We start from the raw sequence: 19,693 nt of genomic DNA, 5'->3' as shown, positions 1-19,693 counted from the left end.
AAACAAGTTCAGTTAAAACATTTTACTGATCTTTCATGCACATATTAATCTTACCTGTGGGTTGAAAAGGTTATAAAACTATTAGAAATATAAAAACTTAGACTTGTGTCAAATGTGTGATTGGGTGACATCCTGTACAGATAGTTTGCGTTCTTCACAGATGACACGGGAACTGAGGGGGAGATGGGGTGAACAGTATACTGAATGAGTTTGACATTGAATGTTTAATAGTCTCTTTTTTTTTTTTTTTTTACAGTTTGTTTTCAGAATTATATACACACTGATTTGTATACTGGACTGATTTGTTTGTTTTAGCTTGTATTTGTAATCATGGGAGATCAAACAAAATCACTATGTACAAGCTGTAAATGCAGAATATTACTTCTGCAGCTGATCCAATTACACACCCAACTCCACCCAGTAAAGCTCTTCAACCATATATATCTCATACATAAACCTGCAAAGCCCAAAAAAAATAGTGGAGTAAAAAGTACAGTATTTACGACTGACATGAAGTGGGGTGGATGTATGATGTCGGATTAAATGGAAATGCTCAAGTAAAGTCCAAGTACCACAAAACTGTACTTAATTGCAGTACTTGAGTAAATGTACTCAGTCACTTTCCACCACTGATGTCTTTATTTTGGTTTACTGTAGTTCCTCTATCCGACCATCGGGTGGCGATCGCGCACCGCAACGCTGTTAGCCCACCATGATGAAAAGCTAAAAGAAGCTACGCCATTTAACCAGAAATCACGAACATGTCCATTAATGAAAAGGCGCTAAATGTGTACATTTTCACATAGCTTACAGCAGCAGAAGAGTTGTGATAAGTTAGCCACATGTTCACTTTGTCACAGTTTTTTTCTCATCAGTCGCTGTTCGTGGATGAAAGTGAGTTTAACAGCAGTAAAGAGTTGCTGCTCGCTCACCGGCACGAGCTAGAAACAAACAAGATCAATGTGTTCCTGTGTGACATAATCTATCCTGGTTCGACTTGGTCAAAGTCAGCCATGCCTTCAAAGAACCGTGCTGCTAGAGTAGCATCGAACATCGGGGCCACAAAAGACAGACTTTTAAAAGCGAAGGATGGACCGTAATGCTGAAGGGGGACTGCAGAGCGACCGACAGACTGCCTGTTTTCCTCGAGTCTGCCTCTGCTCTGTGCTAGCGTCCCTCCTCGACTTCCTGTGTGGGTTTCCCTCCTACATGCTCCACAAGTCGGGTTGGACACGTAGCTGTTAGAGCTGACTGGTCGACACTGCAGAGACACTGTCTCTCCGAGCCATGTCCAGGTCCAGTCGGAGGTACAAGTCTCTGCAGCAGAGCAACGGCAGCGGCTCTTTCCCCGGCTGTGACCGGGTGCGGATGCCCCGGGCCCGGGTACTGCTGCTCTGTCTCCTCGCTGTTCTGGTACTGGCGGTGGTGCTGGGAGTCTACCTGTCCAACGACACCACCGATGGACATGTGAACCGCATGCCAGCCGCAGATCTGACCAAAGACAGGGTAAGAGTAATGGCAGATACATAAACACAGACTCTAAAACTTGCGGGACGAGTTTGGTCCTCAAAGTGTTAATTGTCACTGAAATGTAGAAGCCACAACCAGATGGTGTTGCATTGTCTTGACATCTGTGTCGCAACATCCCTTAATAACTAGATATAAGCCGTGTCAGGTGTGACAAACACGAGTTTTTGGACTCATAATGACAGTCTCAATATATCAGCAGGACAGAACAATGTCCATTCAGTGCATGCAATCACATGCTGATCATATCCAGTGCTGAAACTAATAGGATTAATGATTAGTTTTATCCATCCATCCATTATCTATACCGCCTATCCCTTTCGGGGTTGCGGGGGGCTGGAGCCTATCCCAGCTACAATGGGCGAGAGGCGGGGTACACCCTGAGCCGGTCGCCAGCCGATTGCAGGGCCACATGTAAGGACAAACAACCATTCACACTCACACTCACACCTACGGACAATTTAGAGTCATCAATTAACCTAATGAGCATGTTTTTGGTCTGTGGGAGGAAGCCGGAGTACCCGGAGAGAACCCACGCATGCACGGGAAGAACATGCAAACTTCACACAGAAAGGCCCCGTCTGACCCGGGGATCGAACCGGCAACCTTCTTGCTGTGAGGCACGCGCACTACCTGCTGCGCCACCGTGCAGCCGATTAGTTTTATTTTTGCGATTAATCACGCAGGTCCTTTTTTTTTTTTCCAAGCAGAACTGCCAAACAATTTCTGGTTCCAGCTTAGATGACTGCCAGCTCTTCATTGTCTTGTGATAATAAACTTAATGTCTTTTAAGATCACCTCCAGACACGTTTTAAGACTTCTGCGCTTTTGAATGATGGTTTTCTACAATAAAAGTTACGTTTCCTCATTAAAAATTCTTGAACTGTACGAGGATGCAAATATTCATTTCAAAACTTCAACTGCTGGACAGCAAACGTCCAAGTCCCTTCTCAGTGTTTTCACACTGGAGGATTCAAGTTTCTACTTTTGTAAAAGTGTTATGAAGTAAATCCTTTTCGTACTAAACTCAGATTTAAGGAGATTACAGAGAAACGTTGCCTCTTCAGCAGATGAATGTGAAAACAGGCTTCTCATGTCAAAATGTTGCACAAACGTCATGTGAAACAACAAAAAGCTTCACAGTTATGACTGTAGAGGGGAGAGTTTGTCAGATGAAACAAGCAATCTAATGCCGTTATGATGTACATCTTTCACTTTTTGCCTTTTGAGGGGTAGATTTTCTTCTTCAGTTTCACAGACATCCTTATATATCGTAAATGACTGTCTTGCAGTGTTTCGAGCATCGTAGTATCGCAGACGACCTATCGTGATCGTATCATATCGCGAGTTAGTCTGATTCCCACGTCTACTTTTCATTCAAGCCAAGTAAATTTAATCATAAAGTGCCAAATCACACATTTGACAGATGACACCCTCCGACTGAAGATCCTCCATTCAGGACCACTAAACCTCCTCTGTGCCACAATGACCTGGATGGAGTTCTCTGTGCTGTTGTAGCACTTTGTCACCTGACTTTTTGTCCACAGCACACATTGTTTTTATGCATTTCCCCCTCCCTCATCTGCTTTTCTTTTAACCATTAATCTTATCTCCCATCCATCCAGTTGTCCCACAAACCCAGTAAGTGCTCTCCAGCTCAGATCCACCGACTGGCCTCTCAGGTGGACGGTACTCGCCTGTGGGAGACCCACCTGAGGTCCATCCTCATCGAGAGGCTCCCAGGGACACAAGGCAGCCAGGCTGTACAGCAGGTGTGTGTAAATATTTCTGGTTTCCTCCTTTTTACACATTCCCTTTTTAGGTTCTATTTTAATCCAGCCTCTCTCCTCTGCTGCAGCACATCACCTCCACCCTGTCTTCGCTGTCTGCTGGCTGGACCATAGACTTAGACTCCTTCCAGTCTTCAACGCCTCGCGGCCAGGTCACGTTCACCAACATCATCGCCACTCTGGACCCATCGGCCCCTCGCAGGCTGCTCCTGGCCTGCCACTATGACTCTAAGGCTTTGCCTCCGGACCCCCGGGCCCCAGAGAAGGTGTTTCTGGGGGCCAGTGACTCGGCAGTGCCCTGCGCTATGATCCTGGAGCTCGCCACCTCTCTGGATGCCCAGCTCAGATCATTCAAACAGCAGGTATGCACTCAGTTGGGTTTTCTTACAAGTGTATTGACATCTTGGCTCTGTGGTTGCACTTGAGATATAAACAGCAATTGATGCAGATCCTGACAGATTAGCTTCCTATTAGTTTGATACAGCCCTGTGTTACTTCCCATGATGAAGAGGAGCGCCTGAGATGCTGACAGTAGTAGTTTTTTGTCTTTTTTCCTTATACTCTCATTTCCTTCCTTGCCTCTGTGCCTGCAGTGTAGCATAGAAAATGCTGACTGTAGCCCCTTACTTTCTTTGCAGCAGTCATCTTTGAACAGCAGTATCTCTCCAGAGGCTGTGATTTATGTAGTTACTGTGAGAGTGAACACTGCAACATCAGTGCAGAAAAAGAAACTGGCTGCAGTTTTGCCTTTTCTGAAGTGCGTTTTCATTCGATTTCTCCCCAGAAACTTCCAGTCTCTCTGCAGCTGGTGTTTTTTGATGGGGAGGAGTCATTTGAAGAGTGGACCGCCACAGACTCCCTCTACGGCTCCCGTCACCTGGCCGAGCGCATGGCCAACACGCCTCACCCCGCGGGCTCCCCGCACGCCAACATGCTTCAGGCTCTGGTGAGGAAACTCTGTTTGCTCTGCGCAGAAATGCACAGACACACAGTCTAAATTATGCATGACCACGCTGGATTTAGCAGACTGCCAAAACACCGGCCCATTTTACAATAACAGCAGGTCTGCCTTGTCTTTATGGATTTTTTCTAAATTTAACAGCCTGAATTGAGTTGGAGTGTCCGATGTCAGCCTGCCTGCTGCCCCCCCCCCATCTTAGCTACATGCACTATGATTAAAAGGAAACTCACTAATCATTATGCATTTCTCTCTCTTTTAACTTCCTCTCTAGGACCTCTTTGTGCTGCTAGACCTGCTCGGCGGTCCCGATCCTCTCATTGCAAATCACTTTGATAACACAGCACGCTGGTTCGACCGTCTGATTGCTGCAGGTGAGCACTGCTTGTGACGTTTCCAGCAATATTTAAAATCCCTCTCTGATGTACGCCCTAACTCCCTTCACCCCTTACTCCTTCAGAAAAGAGACTCCATCGACAGGGTCTTTTGGCGTCTCACCCCTCAGAGCAGACGTATTTTAGGAAAGATGTGTACCTTGGACCAGTACAGGATGACCACATCCCCTTCCTTCACAAAGGTGGGTGATAATTGTTTCTGGAGACTGCATACAGACATAACACATACGGTCAGTCATCATCGCTACCTTCCTCTTACCTCTCCCTCCTCCCTACACTCATACAGGTGTGCCTGTGCTACATGTCATCACTACTCCCTTCCCACAGTTCTGGCACACGCTGGACGACACGGAGGAGAACATGCACCGTCCCACTGTGGTCAACCTGACCAAGATCATGGCTGTGTTTCTGGCAGAGTATCTGGGCTTCTGAAGACCTGAAGGCTCACTTTTCTTTACCACGCACTGGAGTACTAGTGCTGTTTGTCACACTGCTGACAATTAAATAGCTTAAATGACCAGCATGAATTGGACCCACAAAAGAAGACCCTGGTGAAGCAGGTACGGTGTACAGGGATACCAGCTAAAACTTAACCAAAGACTCGGCCCTGTTGGGACTGAGCAGTCTCCTTGGTTTCATGTGAAGAATGAAGTGGAGATCGCTCTGTGAATGTGTGGGCGTGCGGACAGAAAGAGTCTTATCTGAAGTGTTGTTAGTTCTGGGATAATGGTGCCAGAGGAGAAACTGGGAAAGTCTGTGAATTTGATTTTTTTTTTTTTTTTTCATTCCTGTGGGAAAAAATGAATCATAGCTGTTATTTACTCCGTTAATATGATTGGGATGCACTACTGTCTTCTATAAGACTTTGTAACCAGCTCTCTGAACTGCTGTGAACACTGTCCATACAGTGACAATGGTGAACGACAGCCAAGTCATATCTGTGAATAATTCTGTTGACTTTACCTTCACTTGGGTGAGGATCCCCTTGGCCTTACAACCTGCTGTTAGTAATTGCTACCTTATATTATGTGGCTATGCTGCACATTTTGAGTCAGTGCAATGATGCTGTTGAGTGAAAATACAACAAGTGTTGATTTACACCGTGTGAAAGGTGTAGTGAAACGTCTGCAATAAAGTTAAAATGGTTTTATTCAGTTTCTCTTGATTTTCAGAAGTTAAAAACAAAATCTGTAACTTCTAGAAACAGTGCATGCAGGAATATTTGACCAACATAGTCACATTTTATCGCCCCTTCAACAAGTTGAAGAACCTGATCGTTAGAAATCTTTTGATGCTATATGGGAATATTGTTTTTAGGGATGAGTGAGAGACCCTCTAAGTGTGGATATAATCCTGTATGATGCATCAGTGGTGTTCTGTATATGTTTAAATGTGCAGTATGTCATGTTTTGCAAAGTATTTGTATTACTGACACCAGAAAATAGACCTTACACTCAAGAAAGAGCAAAGCAAAGCAAAATGTTAAAGTAACCAATTAAACATTGGAGGGGCAGACTCAAATAATGTGATGCAGAGGAGGAGGTGGGTGAGAGAGGGGTGGAGGTGGGCTGCCTGGAGGTGAACGGTCGTTGTCAGTGGCTGGGTAGACTTCTCCTGAGGGTCCTCCAGAGAAAGCTGTTTGGAAACTGAATGAAGAGAGAGGAGCATCAGAAAAATGATGCTGAGTATCTGATTGTGTCCAAAACCATGATGTTAAATCTTATGTCCTGTCTTAATTTAACCAGAAGAGGGTGCTGTTATTCTATGGAAAAGAAATAAAATTAAACATGAATGATGGTGCATTAACTGTTTTTAATAAATGTCAGTATTGAGACTGATGTCGGTGATAGGGCATTCCGACTAGATCACTTATATCGATATTGATATGGGCTCCCAAAGTATCGATGCTACTGATAGGAAGGCTGATACTGACATCGATATCGGGATCGATATCAGTGATCGGGCCCTCAGATAAGATCGCCCAGTTAATCTAATTCATTCCTCATATCACTCCGCGGTCAACACACCCGTTGCTCGATTTCTGATCTTATGAGCAGCATATGCCTTTTGTGAGATGTTTTTACTTTTTTAGCCAAAACATTAGGTGAGTCACTGAATTAAGAGTTATAATAAAGTATATGGTACGTTTTGTATATGGCGCGAGGCTAAACGGTTAGTTTGCTCATCGTGTATCCATTCGCTTCCTCCGGTGTGGGTGAGTGTGTGCAGCTTCACTACAACGTCTCATGTGAATTAGCTGCTTCATCCTTTTAAAAATACATGTCATCTAATTTTTTATTTTTATTTTTTCATAAACTAGCTTGCTGTTGGTGCGCGGGAGAGCATTAAGTGGATAATCTCATACAGCTGCCCGCAGGGTGACCCGCTGCCTGGGAACTTACACGGTAACGTCTGTGGTTCGGTCCCTCTGCCGGCGGTTCTTGAACCAGTTGCTAACTTGCGTGGTTGTCAGGCCGGTGGCTGCTGCGAGCTCACGCTTCTCCCGGGTAGAGGGATAAGGTTTGTGGTGGTACCACTCCCGGAGAATACTGCGTGATTTCTCCTGGAAATAAGACCAAGTTTAAAGTCGAGCCTGAGCGTAAAAACTCAAAGATGTACGAGGAATTTGGACCGTTTCTTACTAGCTACATCTTAAGTTTAGCTCGAGGGCTAATTAGCTAGCTTACCTGGTCATGCAATCAAGATGTCAGTGAATGCATCACTGGAAGACTAAAATATTTGTGTAAATTAGGTGTTGCCATTCCACATTAATTCGTTTTTAGCTGTTATTTTGTCACTTTAAATGGTGCCCAAAGCCCTTCAAGTAAAGTGGGTTTTGTTTTTTGTTTTTTTTTACTCCAATAGTAGAAAAAATAGTCAAATCAGATAATATGTGAACAGTAATGCCAAAGTGTGAAAATAGCAACAGTAAATGTAACTTTTAATATATTTTTTTGTTAATCATTTATCACTGGTGTAGTAATGTCAGCATTTTATAGTCATGGCTGGTCGATGTGGAGCAAAGTTTGACGACGTTATACAGGCCTGCTTTTGAGCACATAAATCTATAACATACAACCATATTTCCATAGACAATCAAATATTTAATGTAAGGTCTGACTTGATAGATGTCAGATAAATGTAGTACAGTATAATATTTCCCCTTTGAAATGTGGTGGAAGTATAAGGCAGCATAAGATACAAGAATAAAACAAGTAGTGTAAAACTGGCCTTACAGTAAGCATAGTACTTGAGTAAATGTAATTAGCTCAGACCAATAGCCACTGATAGGTAGACAAAATTCATAAGTCCTGCAGACACTTAACCATCTCATACAATGACAACAATTTGTCTACCTTGAAACAATAGCTGATCTCCTCTCCATCCCAGATGGTGTGTGGTAAGGGAAACTTTCTCCTTACGCGATACTTCCCCACAGCTCCCAGGGGTCGGCCCCTCTGCCTCTCGGCCTCTATGTAGTGGGCTCTGAGCCAGAGCTGCTGCAGGAGTGGTTGGCTGCGTGGGGAAAAGGCGAAGCCCTTCAGCAGGGTGTAGAGGTCAGTGAAGCGGCCCTGGTGAAAGGCCACTGCGGCTTTAGCCTTCAGCACACTCTCCAGCTCCCCAGGGCAAGGAGTGGAGAGGGAAGGAGGGGGAAGAGTGTGAAGGAAGTCAGCAAGACGATCCATGCAACCGCTTTGCAGAAGAACCTCACACATGCAGGCCACCTGCTCTGCTGTGAAAATCATTGCTGTGGAAACAGAGTGGTAGCCCAAAAAGTCTTGACATGTAAGTTGAACTAAAGTCTGTGTAAAGATTTCTTCTAACAACCTCTATTACGTTTGTACTGCAAAGAGCTGAAGTCTCTGGTGAGCATCGTGGCTTGTCTGTGGATGAACAAACCCGAAGTGAACATGCATGTGGTTATCATGACTCATCATGCCCTGGAAGAAGCAAATCACAGGTAACCTGAGCCCATCAGGGTTATAACAACACACCTTACATCCCTCCTCCTCTTGTACAAACAAATGCACGCACACCCTCACACACATTTTGGACCTTTGCTATTATACTGGCATTCACCCATAGAGAGTATGAAGGTTTTACCGTGCAGAAAGAAGAAGCATTTGCATAAAATTTTCTTGCCAAATCAGAAACAAAATCCTCTGACAAATAGTTTCAGTGCTGACAATGATTCATGACGAATGAGAACACTGATAAAAGCCAAACCTTTTGTAAATGTAGTTTATTACAATAGTATGTAATATAAAAAATAGAATGCATTTGAATACAAAAATGAGAAAACAAGAACCTTTAATGACAGACACAAATGATCCCTTTTAAAACTATCAAAAAGTCGATCAAAATACATTATCTTTGGTTACATCTGGAGTCATACATTATGTGTCAGTAAAAACACATCGCAGGCTACAAGCAAACAGGGCTACAAATGTGCGTAAGCCCACACAGGCTTTAATGTCTACATACTTTGGTAAGAAATGGCTCATATGAACAAAGGCTACTGTATTTTACATATTGGACACATTTCCCTTTACCCCTAACTAATTTACATTTTTAGTAAAATTGAATCTAAAATTGATTTGTCCAAGCCATTTAATAATCTACTCAAAGGCCACCGGGAAGAAATGACCTTAAAATTTATTAACGGGGGGTGACCTACTTTATTTTAAAATGACCTACCTGCCATCAAAATTGATTTAATACCTGTGGTCAAAGAGTGTAAAACCTCAGTTTGCACAATGTGACCTTCCAAGTGAAAATGAATATCATTTCCTATCTGTGTATTTCCACAAAGACTCATTTGTTTTTCAGTTAAAACTCGAAACCGATCGATACATGCTTTAAATAGATAGAATGTAAAAAAAAAGACAAACCACAAATATATGGAAAAAAACAAACGTAAAAGGCCACTATTGTAACTAGATGTGACACTGAAGTGTATTTTTGTGTACCATTATTGCCAAAGGTTTGACCGCTACCTGTGTTATGATAGTGGAGAGCTCATAATGATGCATGTTTTTAGGCTGAAATTGAAGGAAGTGTTCCATCAATTTATGACAGATTTAATCAGGAAATCAGTATTCTGATTTACCTCTTTAGCTTTTCTGTCAGGTGAGGATTATTCAGGTCCAACTGAGGAAGAAAAGGCAATTTAAGAACAGAATATGAGTCCAACCATTGTCATAACAACACGGCAGCACTGCGTAAACATTGTGTGAATTAAAGGTGCAAAATATACAAAAAGAGGAGACAGAGCTGAGTGTCACATTATGTTTCAGTCCAGAGAGAGTTGAATCATGAGTAGCTGGACTTGGCTGTAGAATCTCGACGTTTTGCCTCTCATCCCAGAAGCTTCTTCGGTTCAAACTGGCTGGTGGGGAGTCCCAGGTATATAACCTCTGTGGGGTCGTTATCACAATCGTTTAAACCACTTCGGTGTGGCTGGCTGTCTGAATGATGACAACCATGTCCAGTTGCCCTGAATTCAACCGTCCCTGGGTAACCATGACCTGGATGACTGAGAATCTTCACAGACATTATGTTTCCATAGAGATCAAACAGATACAGAAATGCGGGTATTCAAACAAAAGAAGTCCATAAAGTGAATCCCAACGTTTGGTCGGGTATACAACAATTGTAAAACTGTAAAAAGTCCAAACATTTTTCTTTCAAAAACATCAAACCTGTAAGCTTTAAAATAAGGCACTTATGTATATCAACAAACAGATTTTGAATTCATTTGACAACCAAAAACATCACCACGTGGGATCACAGCAATCGTCTTAGTGTAATGCACTGTCGTGCCTCATTTAAAAGCTGTTTATTATCTCCCAAGTATACCGGCTTTTAAACTCAGCCATTGTGCCACATAGTGTCCTATAAAGAACTAAACATGCATTGCATAGAGTAGAAACCCTTTTGTTTCCTGTGTTATATTTGTACTAATGAAGGGTGACATTCTCACTTAAGCACAAAATGCTTAAAGTAAATTAAAACAGTTTACTGATAAAATTAAGTTTGGCTGCATGTTTCAACCCAGACTTCAGTAACTTGTAATAATACAATACTGTTGTATAGCCCTTAAAGCCATGATGTGATAACAGCTGAAGAAAATGTATTTCAAAGGTTTCACATAAATCTCAATAAACTCAGCTAAACTGTTATTGTTTGTGAAGATTATAGTCTTCACTATATTCCTGGATTGTTGGCAAAATAATATATTGAGGTTGTGAAAAAGAAGAACACCCCAACTCTCTTGAGTTTGGACGGGCAGGCAATACTCCACTTCTAGATTTACGCCTTTGCCAGAGAGTCTGTTGTATAGTAATTGTGGTCTATCCACAACAAAGTACTTCTACTGCTAGCAAAATCACCAGACATGACAGCTGAACTTGGCCTGCAGTCCACAAAACTGCAAAGAAGAGCTAAGAAATTAGGCAAAGTCATGACACCTTGCATAAAGATGATAGTCTTGTTTTTAAAAATCAGGACCTGTAACTGGGCCAAGCAGACTAATCCTTGTAGTTCTTCTGTCTGGATCTGATAGTCAGGAGAAAGGCACATACGCATTTTTGTCAAAACTTCCAAGGCACAAAAATGTCAGTCAAAACCCAGAGGAATATCATGATGTTGAATCTGCAGGTGAGCGTCCCATGAAACCCTGCCCATCCATGTGAAATAGAGCTGCAGAGGAGTCACCTCAAAAGTGCCAGCTTAGACCATGATGCTATCAGGCCCTAATGAGAGAGCATCACTGTTGGACATAAACATGTAAGAGACATCTGGGCCCAAGAGGTGAAATTAAAAACAGGCAGCAGAGTCTGTCATCTACTGTATGTTTCATAGTTTTTTTGTTTTTAGAGAAGTGGGGTTGCGAACCAACAACGTAAACAGACTACAAGCCCAGCTCATCATCCACAGGGACAGACTGAAGCTGAGTAAGAATCTTGGTGTCCCCATCCATCTCCTCTGGATTCCCCAGTGCTGAGCTGGCTTCCACATCCTGCTCTGGCGAGGGGCTTCCCAAGAGCAGCGACTCTCCCCCAGGAAGGCCCAACAAAGCCGGGTCTACAGGTAGGTCTCCCTTGCTACGGACATCAAACAAAGTTAGACTAGCTGAAGTGGAGAGGGGGACTGGGCTCCAGGCTGGTTGGGACAACTGGGTGTTGGGTGTCACTCCACTGTACATGGGACTGAGGGTAAGCATACTTTCTGGCGTAAGAGTGTTTGGCGTGGTGGGGGTGACTGAATGGTCCAGCGAATGAGGGGAGGGGACGGCGGGTGTCCCCGTCTCTGGAGCACAGTATGGTGGAGACGAGTTAATGAAGTTTAGGGGAGATGATGTGAGGCCAATGGGGGTTGGGCATGAAGTGGTTGAAGGCTGGGAAGGTACAGGAGGTGTAGAGGGGGTGAGACCGGGGCTCACTCCATTAGCAGAGATGGGTGAAGCCTCTGGCACTGGTTTCAGGGGCAAACTGGTGAGCTGAATGCCTGCTGGGATGGTCAGAATCAGCTTGCCTTGCTGGACACTCAGGTAGGGGCTTCCACCAAGGAGAAGGTTGCCTGCAGTGGTGACAAATGATACATTAACGACATGCAAACAGGAGATGCATGAGATTTAGCATTATTATCAGCACCAATACAGCACTTAACTGCTCATACATGGAGGCAGCAAATTAATTTGTAGACCGATACTTACAGTAATGTAAGTACACAATTTGTTGTAAGGGGAAAAAGTAAAAATAATGCTGTGTGTATTGCAATCTGTTCTTTCCTTAACTTTCTACAGTTAACTTTCTGTTGTTTTGTGTTTGAACATAATGACGTTATGGATAAAATAGCCTAATGTATCTGTGACTACTATGATAGTCAATTTATTGTCCCTCATTTCTCAATATTTTTCAAGCAAAGATATAAAATATTCTGTGGTTCCAGCTTATCAGTTTTGCAGGCTTTCTACTTTTCCTTGTCTAATGTGAAAATAAGCTGAATATATGAAAGTTTTGGATTGATGGTAAGATGAAACAAGAAACATGATAACACCTTTGATTATAGTAAACTTTGATGCACATTTTTCATTATTTTCTGACATTTTACACACCAAATAAATAATCTATTTATTGATAAAATGACCACCAGATTCCTCGATAATGAAAAACAATTGTTAATTCCAGTCCTAAAATATTTCTCCTAATAACTACCAGTAATTTAAGAATTATGTGGATCACTTGACTTTGCATCAGCTAATCCATGTAATGAAATACTTTTTACTTTCATTGGTCATGAAAAAAACGTCAATTTTGCTTGAGAAATCATTAAATTGCTTCAGTCATTTATCAAAACAGTTAGTATTTTTTTTTTTGCTACATTTGCAGATATCTCAAGAATTCAGTTTACCTGGAGGAGCAGAGGGCAGCTGAATGATCCCAGAGTTGAGGAGCTGCACACCAGGGGCCATGCTGGTTTGGGGACCCACACTTTGAATGGGCCTCAGCTGGTTTATCCTGAGAGGACCCTGTGCGACCCCTGTAGCTGCAGGTGCTGAAGTCAGGATCTGTAAGGGCATTCCTGCAGAGGGGATGGAGAGAGAAGGACCGGCAGGTACCACTTGGGGGAAAGAGATGGTGGATGAAGTCTGGATGGGGGAGACTGGGACCAGCTGAGGCATGGGGAGAGAGACTAACTGTGCTGGTGCAGTGCCTTTGGCTTGGGGGACCGGGACAACTTGTGTTGGGGAAGAAATGGAAATAACCTGTGGGACCTGGATTTTGCTGGGTGCGGAGTTTGTGGTTTGGTCCCCTGGTTGGTGTGCCGTTCGCTGTGAGAGCTGATTGTTGTTCAGCTGTGAAATGGAGACTATGGTTGTGGCACCTCCAGGCAGACTTGTTGAAACATCCTGCTGCTGTTGCACCAGTCTGTTGCCTGTGTTCACTGTCTGGCTTTGGAACTGAGGAGCTGACGAGGTGAGGGGGGATACTGGGACCAACTGAGGGCACTGGGACACCTGGGCACCTGAGGAGTGCTGGACCAGCTGGGATACTGGTATACCCTGGATGGAAGGCACAACCTGTGGCAGAGAGAAGACCTGAGGGGTGGGGTTGCTGGAGGAAACCACAGAGCTACATGGGTTTAACTGGGAGCCAGCAGTGGCAAAGACAACATACTCCCCTTGCTGACTGGACAGAGACACGGCGGAACTGGAGACTACCATGCCTGCAGACGACATCGAGGGCGGGAGGGTGAGGGACTCTTGGTGTTGGGTGTTTTGTGTTAAGACTAGTGAAGGGATACTGGTTGGAGAGGACAGAGTTGGTGAGGAGGGAGATAAAGATGAAGAAGAAGAAGATACTGTCTGGCAGCTGCCCTCGGAATCAGGGACAGTTATGAAATCCATTGTGTTGCTGCTGTCTGTCTTAATTTGCAGAGGAAGAGAGATGATGGATGGAGGGTTTGACACAGGTGTGCTGTTTGTGCTAAGAATGACGGCTGGAAGGCTGCTTGGCTTTGGCTCCATGGCTGAAACCTCCTGCTCTGTCACAGAAACTGCTTGCTGCGGCTGCACACCGACACTAGGCTTGGTTATTACCTGAGCCCCGTTCAGTATCAAAGGAGAGTTGGTTGCAACAGGACTCAGTGTGACTGTCTGGCAATCTCCCAAGCTTAACCCATTAATGATGACACCAGCACCAGTGCTGGAGATGAGGGAATTCCCATTAAGAAGTAATGACTGAGAGGCTGTGAGGAAGCCACCAGACCCATTGAGGATGAGCTGGCCACCTGTGCTACAGGGAACAGCAGACAGAGAGATGATGGGCGCTGTGCTGCCAGCAGCCTCCTCTGGTTTGTCAGGGATGTCGTCCATGGGGCTCGCCTCATCCTCAGTGCTGTGGTTCCCATCAGACTCACTGGAACAGAGGAGAAAAAAATCAAATTAAAGGGGAATGTGTGTTTTGCCAAGCTCTACAAAACAAATGTTTTTGAGGTCAACCTTGCACAAATAGAGGCATCCTGATGTGTCTCATCATTCCTTTGGCTTCTGTTTATTTTACCCAACAGAATTAAGAGTCTGATAGATGAACAGGACATGGTATATGTGCACTTAGATATGGCTCCCAATCTCCATCAGACAGTCGTACAACTTCATCAGGCTCATCTTGTGTAATGGCATCTGGTCATTCTCAGTCACAGTAGCAGACATTGAGTGCTTGAATTTGCAGTCGCAGGATTCAAATTCACACAGTCATGCCAGAGCTTTAAAATTTGCATTTTGTTTTGCAGTGACCTTGTGATTTTTACATGCTCAAAGTTTAATAATTTTAATATAAAGTTTGTCTGATGTCAGGCGAACTTTAGGATCAGTTTGTAATATCTGACAATAGTTAGTTGTTAAACAACTTATATGAGTCAGCAATTGACTGAAGGACTCATTTAAGAAATATATTTCACCTTTTTTAGCCTCAGCCCGCTGGAATCATCTCCCGCAGCTGTCAGACCTGCTGAATCTTTGGACTTTTTTCAAGCCACTTCTAAAAATGCATTTTTGTGGGCAAGGCTTTTTATAGATGTCCACTGTGGACTTTGTTTTTGGTTGTTTTTGCTGTCTGGTCTGTCTCTCATTGTGCTGTGCTTTATATTCTATTGTATTTTCCTCTTTTTGTATGTATGAAGCACTTTGTAACTGTTTGCTCTATAAATAAAAATGTACTCACTCATTATCCAGAATGGACTGTGTCAGAATAATAAATATCACCAGAGCATCACTGGCATTGCAGCTACTTTATATAATAATGGGTAGATTAATCCGTAATAATAGTTGGTTTATATTTTGTATAATGTGTTTGTAAAGTAGCATGGATACATCAAATACAAGTACCTCAAAACTGTGCTTAGAAACAGTACTTCAGTAAATGCAGTTATATTCCTCCACTGTGGATCAGTGTTTAACTGTGCAAACAGGAAGCTGGATCAGATTCCTAGAAACTCATTTAAGTCCTGTGCTTGGTTAATGTGTCTTGCAAAGTATGGCAGCCCAGACAGACATACAGATAAACTGCCAGCCAGTACGCTGCAAACCTTCAAGTCTGATAAGATAAGTCTGCTCTAGTCTCTTATCATCTGCCCCTGCTTGGTAAAATAGTGGCAGTAAACCTCTGAGATTTCAGCCTGTGTGAAAGCAGCTAAAGCAGATGTTTTCCTTTCTGTTTACCACCCCCACCTCCTTCAGTTTAAGTCTAACCTCGGTCACCCTGCAGGCCCTCGGCAGCAGTGCAGGGTTTCAGGAAACTTGAGGCATGGTGGGTGCCTGGATCTCACATTTCATAACAAAGCAACATGCTCCTGGTCTCAGACCTGTGTGCCTTTACTGCTGTCAAAAGTCAGCTCCTCTGGCCACCTTCTTGCTTGATGCAAAGTTTTTTGTTGTTGTTAATTTTGTTGCCTTGAATGTAATGTACACATGCTCTTTCTATGCCCTCCTGTGTGGGTCTTTGTTTACCACTGAGGTTTTCTCTGGTAGTCTCAGTCATGACTCTGACCTATCCTTGGTGTCCTAAAACATAACATAAAGTAACGAGCCGCTCTCAAACACACCAAAGTTCAGGACAGCTGTCGCCTACATAATGACTTTCACCAAGCTCAATCCACACACACATAGATAAATGCAGTACATGTGTGTGCTGTGTTGCAGGTCTTGCCTTTTGCAGTGGGTCCCGGACGGGGTCCTGTCCCTCTGCCTGCGGTTCTTGAACCAGTTGCTGACCTGTGTGAGGGACAGTCCGGTGACTTTGGCCAGGTTTTTCTTTTCGTCCGGAGTCGGGTACCTGTTGCTCTTATAGCACTCTTTCAAAGCATTTCGGGACTTCTCCTTGAAGCAGTACACGGTCTCCTCTCCGTCCCAGATGGTCTTGGGCAGGGGGAACTTTTTCCTGAGCCGGTATTTGTCCACTGCGCCCAGGCTGCGGCCCCGGGACCTCTCCGCCTCCTTGTAGCGGGCTTTCAGGTACAGGTCCTGCAGGAACCCATGGTTGGACGGGTGGAAGACGTAGCTCTCCAGGATGGCGTACAGCTCCTTGAATTCTTCCCGGTGAAAAGCCACCAGAGCCTGGGCCTTCAGCAGGGTCTCGTTGCCACGTAGCAGCTCGGACGAAGGAGGTATGGTGGATAGAAACCTCCACAGGCGATCCACATTGCCCGCCTGCAGGAGGGCCTCGCACAGACATGATACTTGGTCAGTGGAAAAACTCAGCGCCGACTTTTGGAAACTTTGGAGTAAATGTTCCGAAATTTGGACCGGCTCTTTCTCCTCTTTGGACTCCGCTGCCGTTGGCTCCTCCGGGCTGTTCTCAGTTTGTTCTGTAGACTCCAAAGACAAGGAAGCCATTTTTACTTGAACTTTTTTTCCTCCAGTAGTTCCTCCTCCTCTCTCTCTCTCTCCCTCCCTCCCTCCCTCTGCAGCGCCGCGCTCTCTCCCACTCTCCGACCAAACCGTGAATGTGCCTGCAAACCTCCAGCGGTCACGCCCCTTGTCTTTTATAACCTAATGCGGTGTCTTTGTTCAAAGTTACTCTCTATGCTGACTTTTATTTGTCGGGATATTATTGAGGCCTCGACATATGATCAGCTCTCGCGCTACAAACGCTCCTCTCACTTTTGCTGCTGAATAAAACTAATGTGGATGACAAAGATCTTTCACTTGAGTAAAACTATCAGTATTCTAATGCGAAAATACTCGATTTAGCAGTAAAACCAAGCCTTCATCTATATTTTTATCATGAATAAATCAGATGATTTTTTTCGTGTTGTAAATTAGTGAAAACTTCCCAGAACACAAGTTGACTAAGTGTTTGTCATGCTAAGAGTCCAAAACCAAAAGATGTTCAGTTATTTAACATGCAAGACAAAGAAAATCAGTAAATGTTGGCATTCAGTATGCTGGAACCAGTGAATATTGGCATTTTCATTCACAAAAATTACTTTAATGATCAACTGATTATCTGTGTTGTTTATGTCTATCCACCGATCAGTTAACTGACAAATTGTTGAATGACTTGGTGTTAATTCAGACTTGAAGTGTCCAAATGTTGTACTATGCACTTGTGGTAACATTACATCCCTGAAGAATTTGACAATCTCTAGGATATTAGAAAATGGCATGTGATATATATCGCAAAAAAGAATAACATGTTATATGTAATGAATAAGGCTATTGCATTGCAGTGTTTGTTCAGGTAAGACTTGCTGTCATCCCAGTTTTCCAACCGGATCCTATGGGTCTGTGTGTCTGAGGCGGTTTCCTTATGCAAGTCAGAACAAACAAATGCAATTAAGTCTACACTAACACAGCTGGTATGATTTGCATGTGTGACGTGTTTAATGTTTGCATTTTTGCAGCAGGTGTGCATCATGCTTGTTTAAAGGGGAGAAAATCATACAATATTAATTCAAACCATTTCAGTTCACCAGTACAAATGCAACATCCCTGCACTGAAAATATGAAACCAAAACGACCAAATACCTGTTTTTTTTTTTGTTGCTCCTGTCATAATGATAAAAACTTCAAGCTGACACTTGTATGTACAGGTGTAACAGGGTCATTTATACAGCAGTAATATGTGTAAATAAGTCAGAAGTGTAGTTGTAATATTATGTATTATAATTACACAAAATTTGTTTCCGTTGTTATTACCTGACACACTTAGGCCTCCATTGTCAATATGAGGAACGTTTAATGTTCAGTTTCTGTACCCCTATGTTCACCTTTGGGGGTACCCCTCTTATAAAGGGGTGTCTCCCGCCTTATTTCTCCCCTTTTGCTGTTGTACTTCATGGTAGAGGTAAGCATCATTGCTTTCGCTGTAACGTCTGTGTTTTAGCGCTGTTAAGCTATGTTTATAAGTTCATTTTTCACCCTAATTGACAGAGGATTTTGTTTTTACCTCTTGCTGTCAGCTCCAAAAATAAACCACCTCCAAAGACATCCAAGGTTTGCGCCTTCTCAATAACAACACATCGCAGACTATGCCACAGTTCACCGGTTACACAGGCCTTAGACAGAGAATCTGTGTGTCAGAAACAGAAAATAGCATTTTCTTTATGATATGACACATATGTGACCTGCAGATGAGGTGTGAATGAGGCCAGGCAGGTTTGCAGGCCCCCATCTCCATCAACAACCATAGGAATGTAAATCTTCACTGTGGGGCTGTGGGCTTGTCTCAGCCCCCCTCTGGTTCTCCCTGCCTGGGGTTTGGTTGTTGCTCTCTCTGCTGTCTTTGATGTTCTCCTTTCTGCCCATACATGCACTCGTCTGTTATCTGTACTGGAAGAATGGTTTTGTTCACTGTTAACACGATTAAAGAAAAGTCTTGTTTTTGTTGTAGGGAGATTGGTTCCTGATATCAAAAATGAAACCACTGCAGGTCAAAATGAGAGCTTTATCAGGGAATTTACAAACAGAGGATTTAAAAATGACCAATCAAACTGCAGTAATATGATTTAATATACAAAGCACACAGTATGTTTTGTTCTGTACATTAATGTTTTGTGCAAAATAAGATATTGTAATCCAGATTTACAGTCTTTGTTAGAACTGGACCAAAACATGATATGGCTTTGCTGGATATTATTGAGCCAGATGGCTGGAGACAAAGATTAAGTCAAACCTATAGTAATAAAGTGTACACCTATATTGTCTCATTATTCAGCCGGTAACACTCAAAGAATGGGTAAAATGCCTGGTTGAATGTATAATGTTGAAAATAATCTTCATAATAAGAAACTTTGCTCAGTCTTCGGTGTTTAGACTCGGGGATAGCGCCGCTGTGTGGTAGTTTCAACGGTAGCGTTCACCCTTTTCTGATGATTGGTTTTCGATCGTGTCAATCTACTAGTAAGTAGGCGGTACCACAGCTCCTTTCTGTTCGTATCGTAACACTATTGGTTTAATTCATTTGCTGCGGCAGCAATGCTGCCTTGTGTGATTGGTGTTTTCCAGTCTGGGGGTGGCT

General features: G+C 43.4%; 4 protein-coding genes across 4 annotated transcripts in view; 1 reads left to right on the top strand and 3 right to left on the bottom strand.

Moving 5' to 3' along the window:
- The window catches only part of ppp1r37 (protein phosphatase 1, regulatory subunit 37), a 303,049-nt gene that overhangs the window by 191,449 nt on the left and 91,907 nt on the right, over window positions 1-19,693 (bottom strand). The window lies entirely within an intron of this gene.
- Window positions 720-6,466, top strand: qpctla (glutaminyl-peptide cyclotransferase-like a). The gene is made up of 7 exons (XM_070970110.1): window positions 720-1,506; window positions 3,153-3,299; window positions 3,386-3,679; window positions 4,102-4,263; window positions 4,550-4,649; window positions 4,736-4,852; window positions 4,957-6,466. The coding sequence occupies exons 1-7, from the start codon at window positions 1,288-1,290 to the stop codon at window positions 5,100-5,102; spliced, it is 1,185 nt and encodes a 394-aa protein (XP_070826211.1). The 5' UTR covers window positions 720-1,287; the 3' UTR covers window positions 5,103-6,466.
- On the bottom strand, window positions 6,187-8,416 carry six9 (SIX homeobox 9). Its single transcript, XM_070970112.1, has 3 exons — window positions 8,027-8,416; window positions 7,073-7,233; window positions 6,187-6,316 (listed from the first exon to the last, which is right to left on the bottom strand). Exons 1-3 carry the CDS (start codon window positions 8,414-8,416, stop codon window positions 6,187-6,189), a joined length of 681 nt encoding a protein of 226 aa, XP_070826213.1.
- Window positions 11,584-17,078, bottom strand: six5 (SIX homeobox 5). Its single transcript, XM_070970111.1, has 3 exons — window positions 16,382-17,078; window positions 13,086-14,593; window positions 11,584-12,251 (listed from the first exon to the last, which is right to left on the bottom strand). Exons 1-3 carry the CDS (start codon window positions 17,065-17,067, stop codon window positions 11,584-11,586), a joined length of 2,862 nt encoding a protein of 953 aa, XP_070826212.1. The 5' UTR covers window positions 17,068-17,078.

The sequence above is a fragment of the Chaetodon trifascialis genome, chromosome 9 (assembly GCF_039877785.1).
Source record: "Chaetodon trifascialis isolate fChaTrf1 chromosome 9, fChaTrf1.hap1, whole genome shotgun sequence".
Classification (NCBI taxonomy): Eukaryota; Metazoa; Chordata; class Actinopteri; order Chaetodontiformes; family Chaetodontidae; genus Chaetodon; species Chaetodon trifascialis.
Note: the sequence above shows the minus strand (reverse complement) of the source record. Positions and strands in the feature narration are given on the sequence as shown.

Excerpts from the sequence above, each read along its gene's own strand:
- qpctla (XM_070970110.1), top strand. The coding sequence starts at position 1,288 with ATGTCCAGGTCCAGTCGGAGGTACAAGTCTCTGCAGCAGAGCAACGGC. Across the intron at positions 3,300-3,385 it reads GCAGCCAGGCTGTACAGCAG|CACATCACCTCCACCCTGTC; the intron begins GTGTGTGTAAAT and ends CCTCTGCTGCAG. Across the intron at positions 4,264-4,549 it reads CCAACATGCTTCAGGCTCTG|GACCTCTTTGTGCTGCTAGA; the intron begins GTGAGGAAACTC and ends CTTCCTCTCTAG.
- six9 (XM_070970112.1), bottom strand. The coding sequence starts at position 8,416 with ATGATTTTCACAGCAGAGCAGGTGGCCTGCATGTGTGAGGTTCTTCTG. Across the intron at positions 7,234-8,026 it reads AGATCAGCTATTGTTTCAAG|GAGAAATCACGCAGTATTCT; the intron begins GTAGACAAATTG and ends TCTTATTTCCAG. Across the intron at positions 6,317-7,072 it reads CGAACCACAGACGTTACCGT|TTTCCAAACAGCTTTCTCTG; the intron begins GTAAGTTCCCAG and ends CTCTTCATTCAG.
- six5 (XM_070970111.1), bottom strand. The coding sequence starts at position 17,067 with ATGGCTTCCTTGTCTTTGGAGTCTACAGAACAAACTGAGAACAGCCCG. Across the intron at positions 14,594-16,381 it reads TCCGGGACCCACTGCAAAAG|TGAGTCTGATGGGAACCACA; the intron begins GCAAGACCTGCA and ends CCTCTGTTCCAG. Across the intron at positions 12,252-13,085 it reads GCTGCCCTCTGCTCCTCCAG|GCAACCTTCTCCTTGGTGGA; the intron begins GTAAACTGAATT and ends TCACCACTGCAG.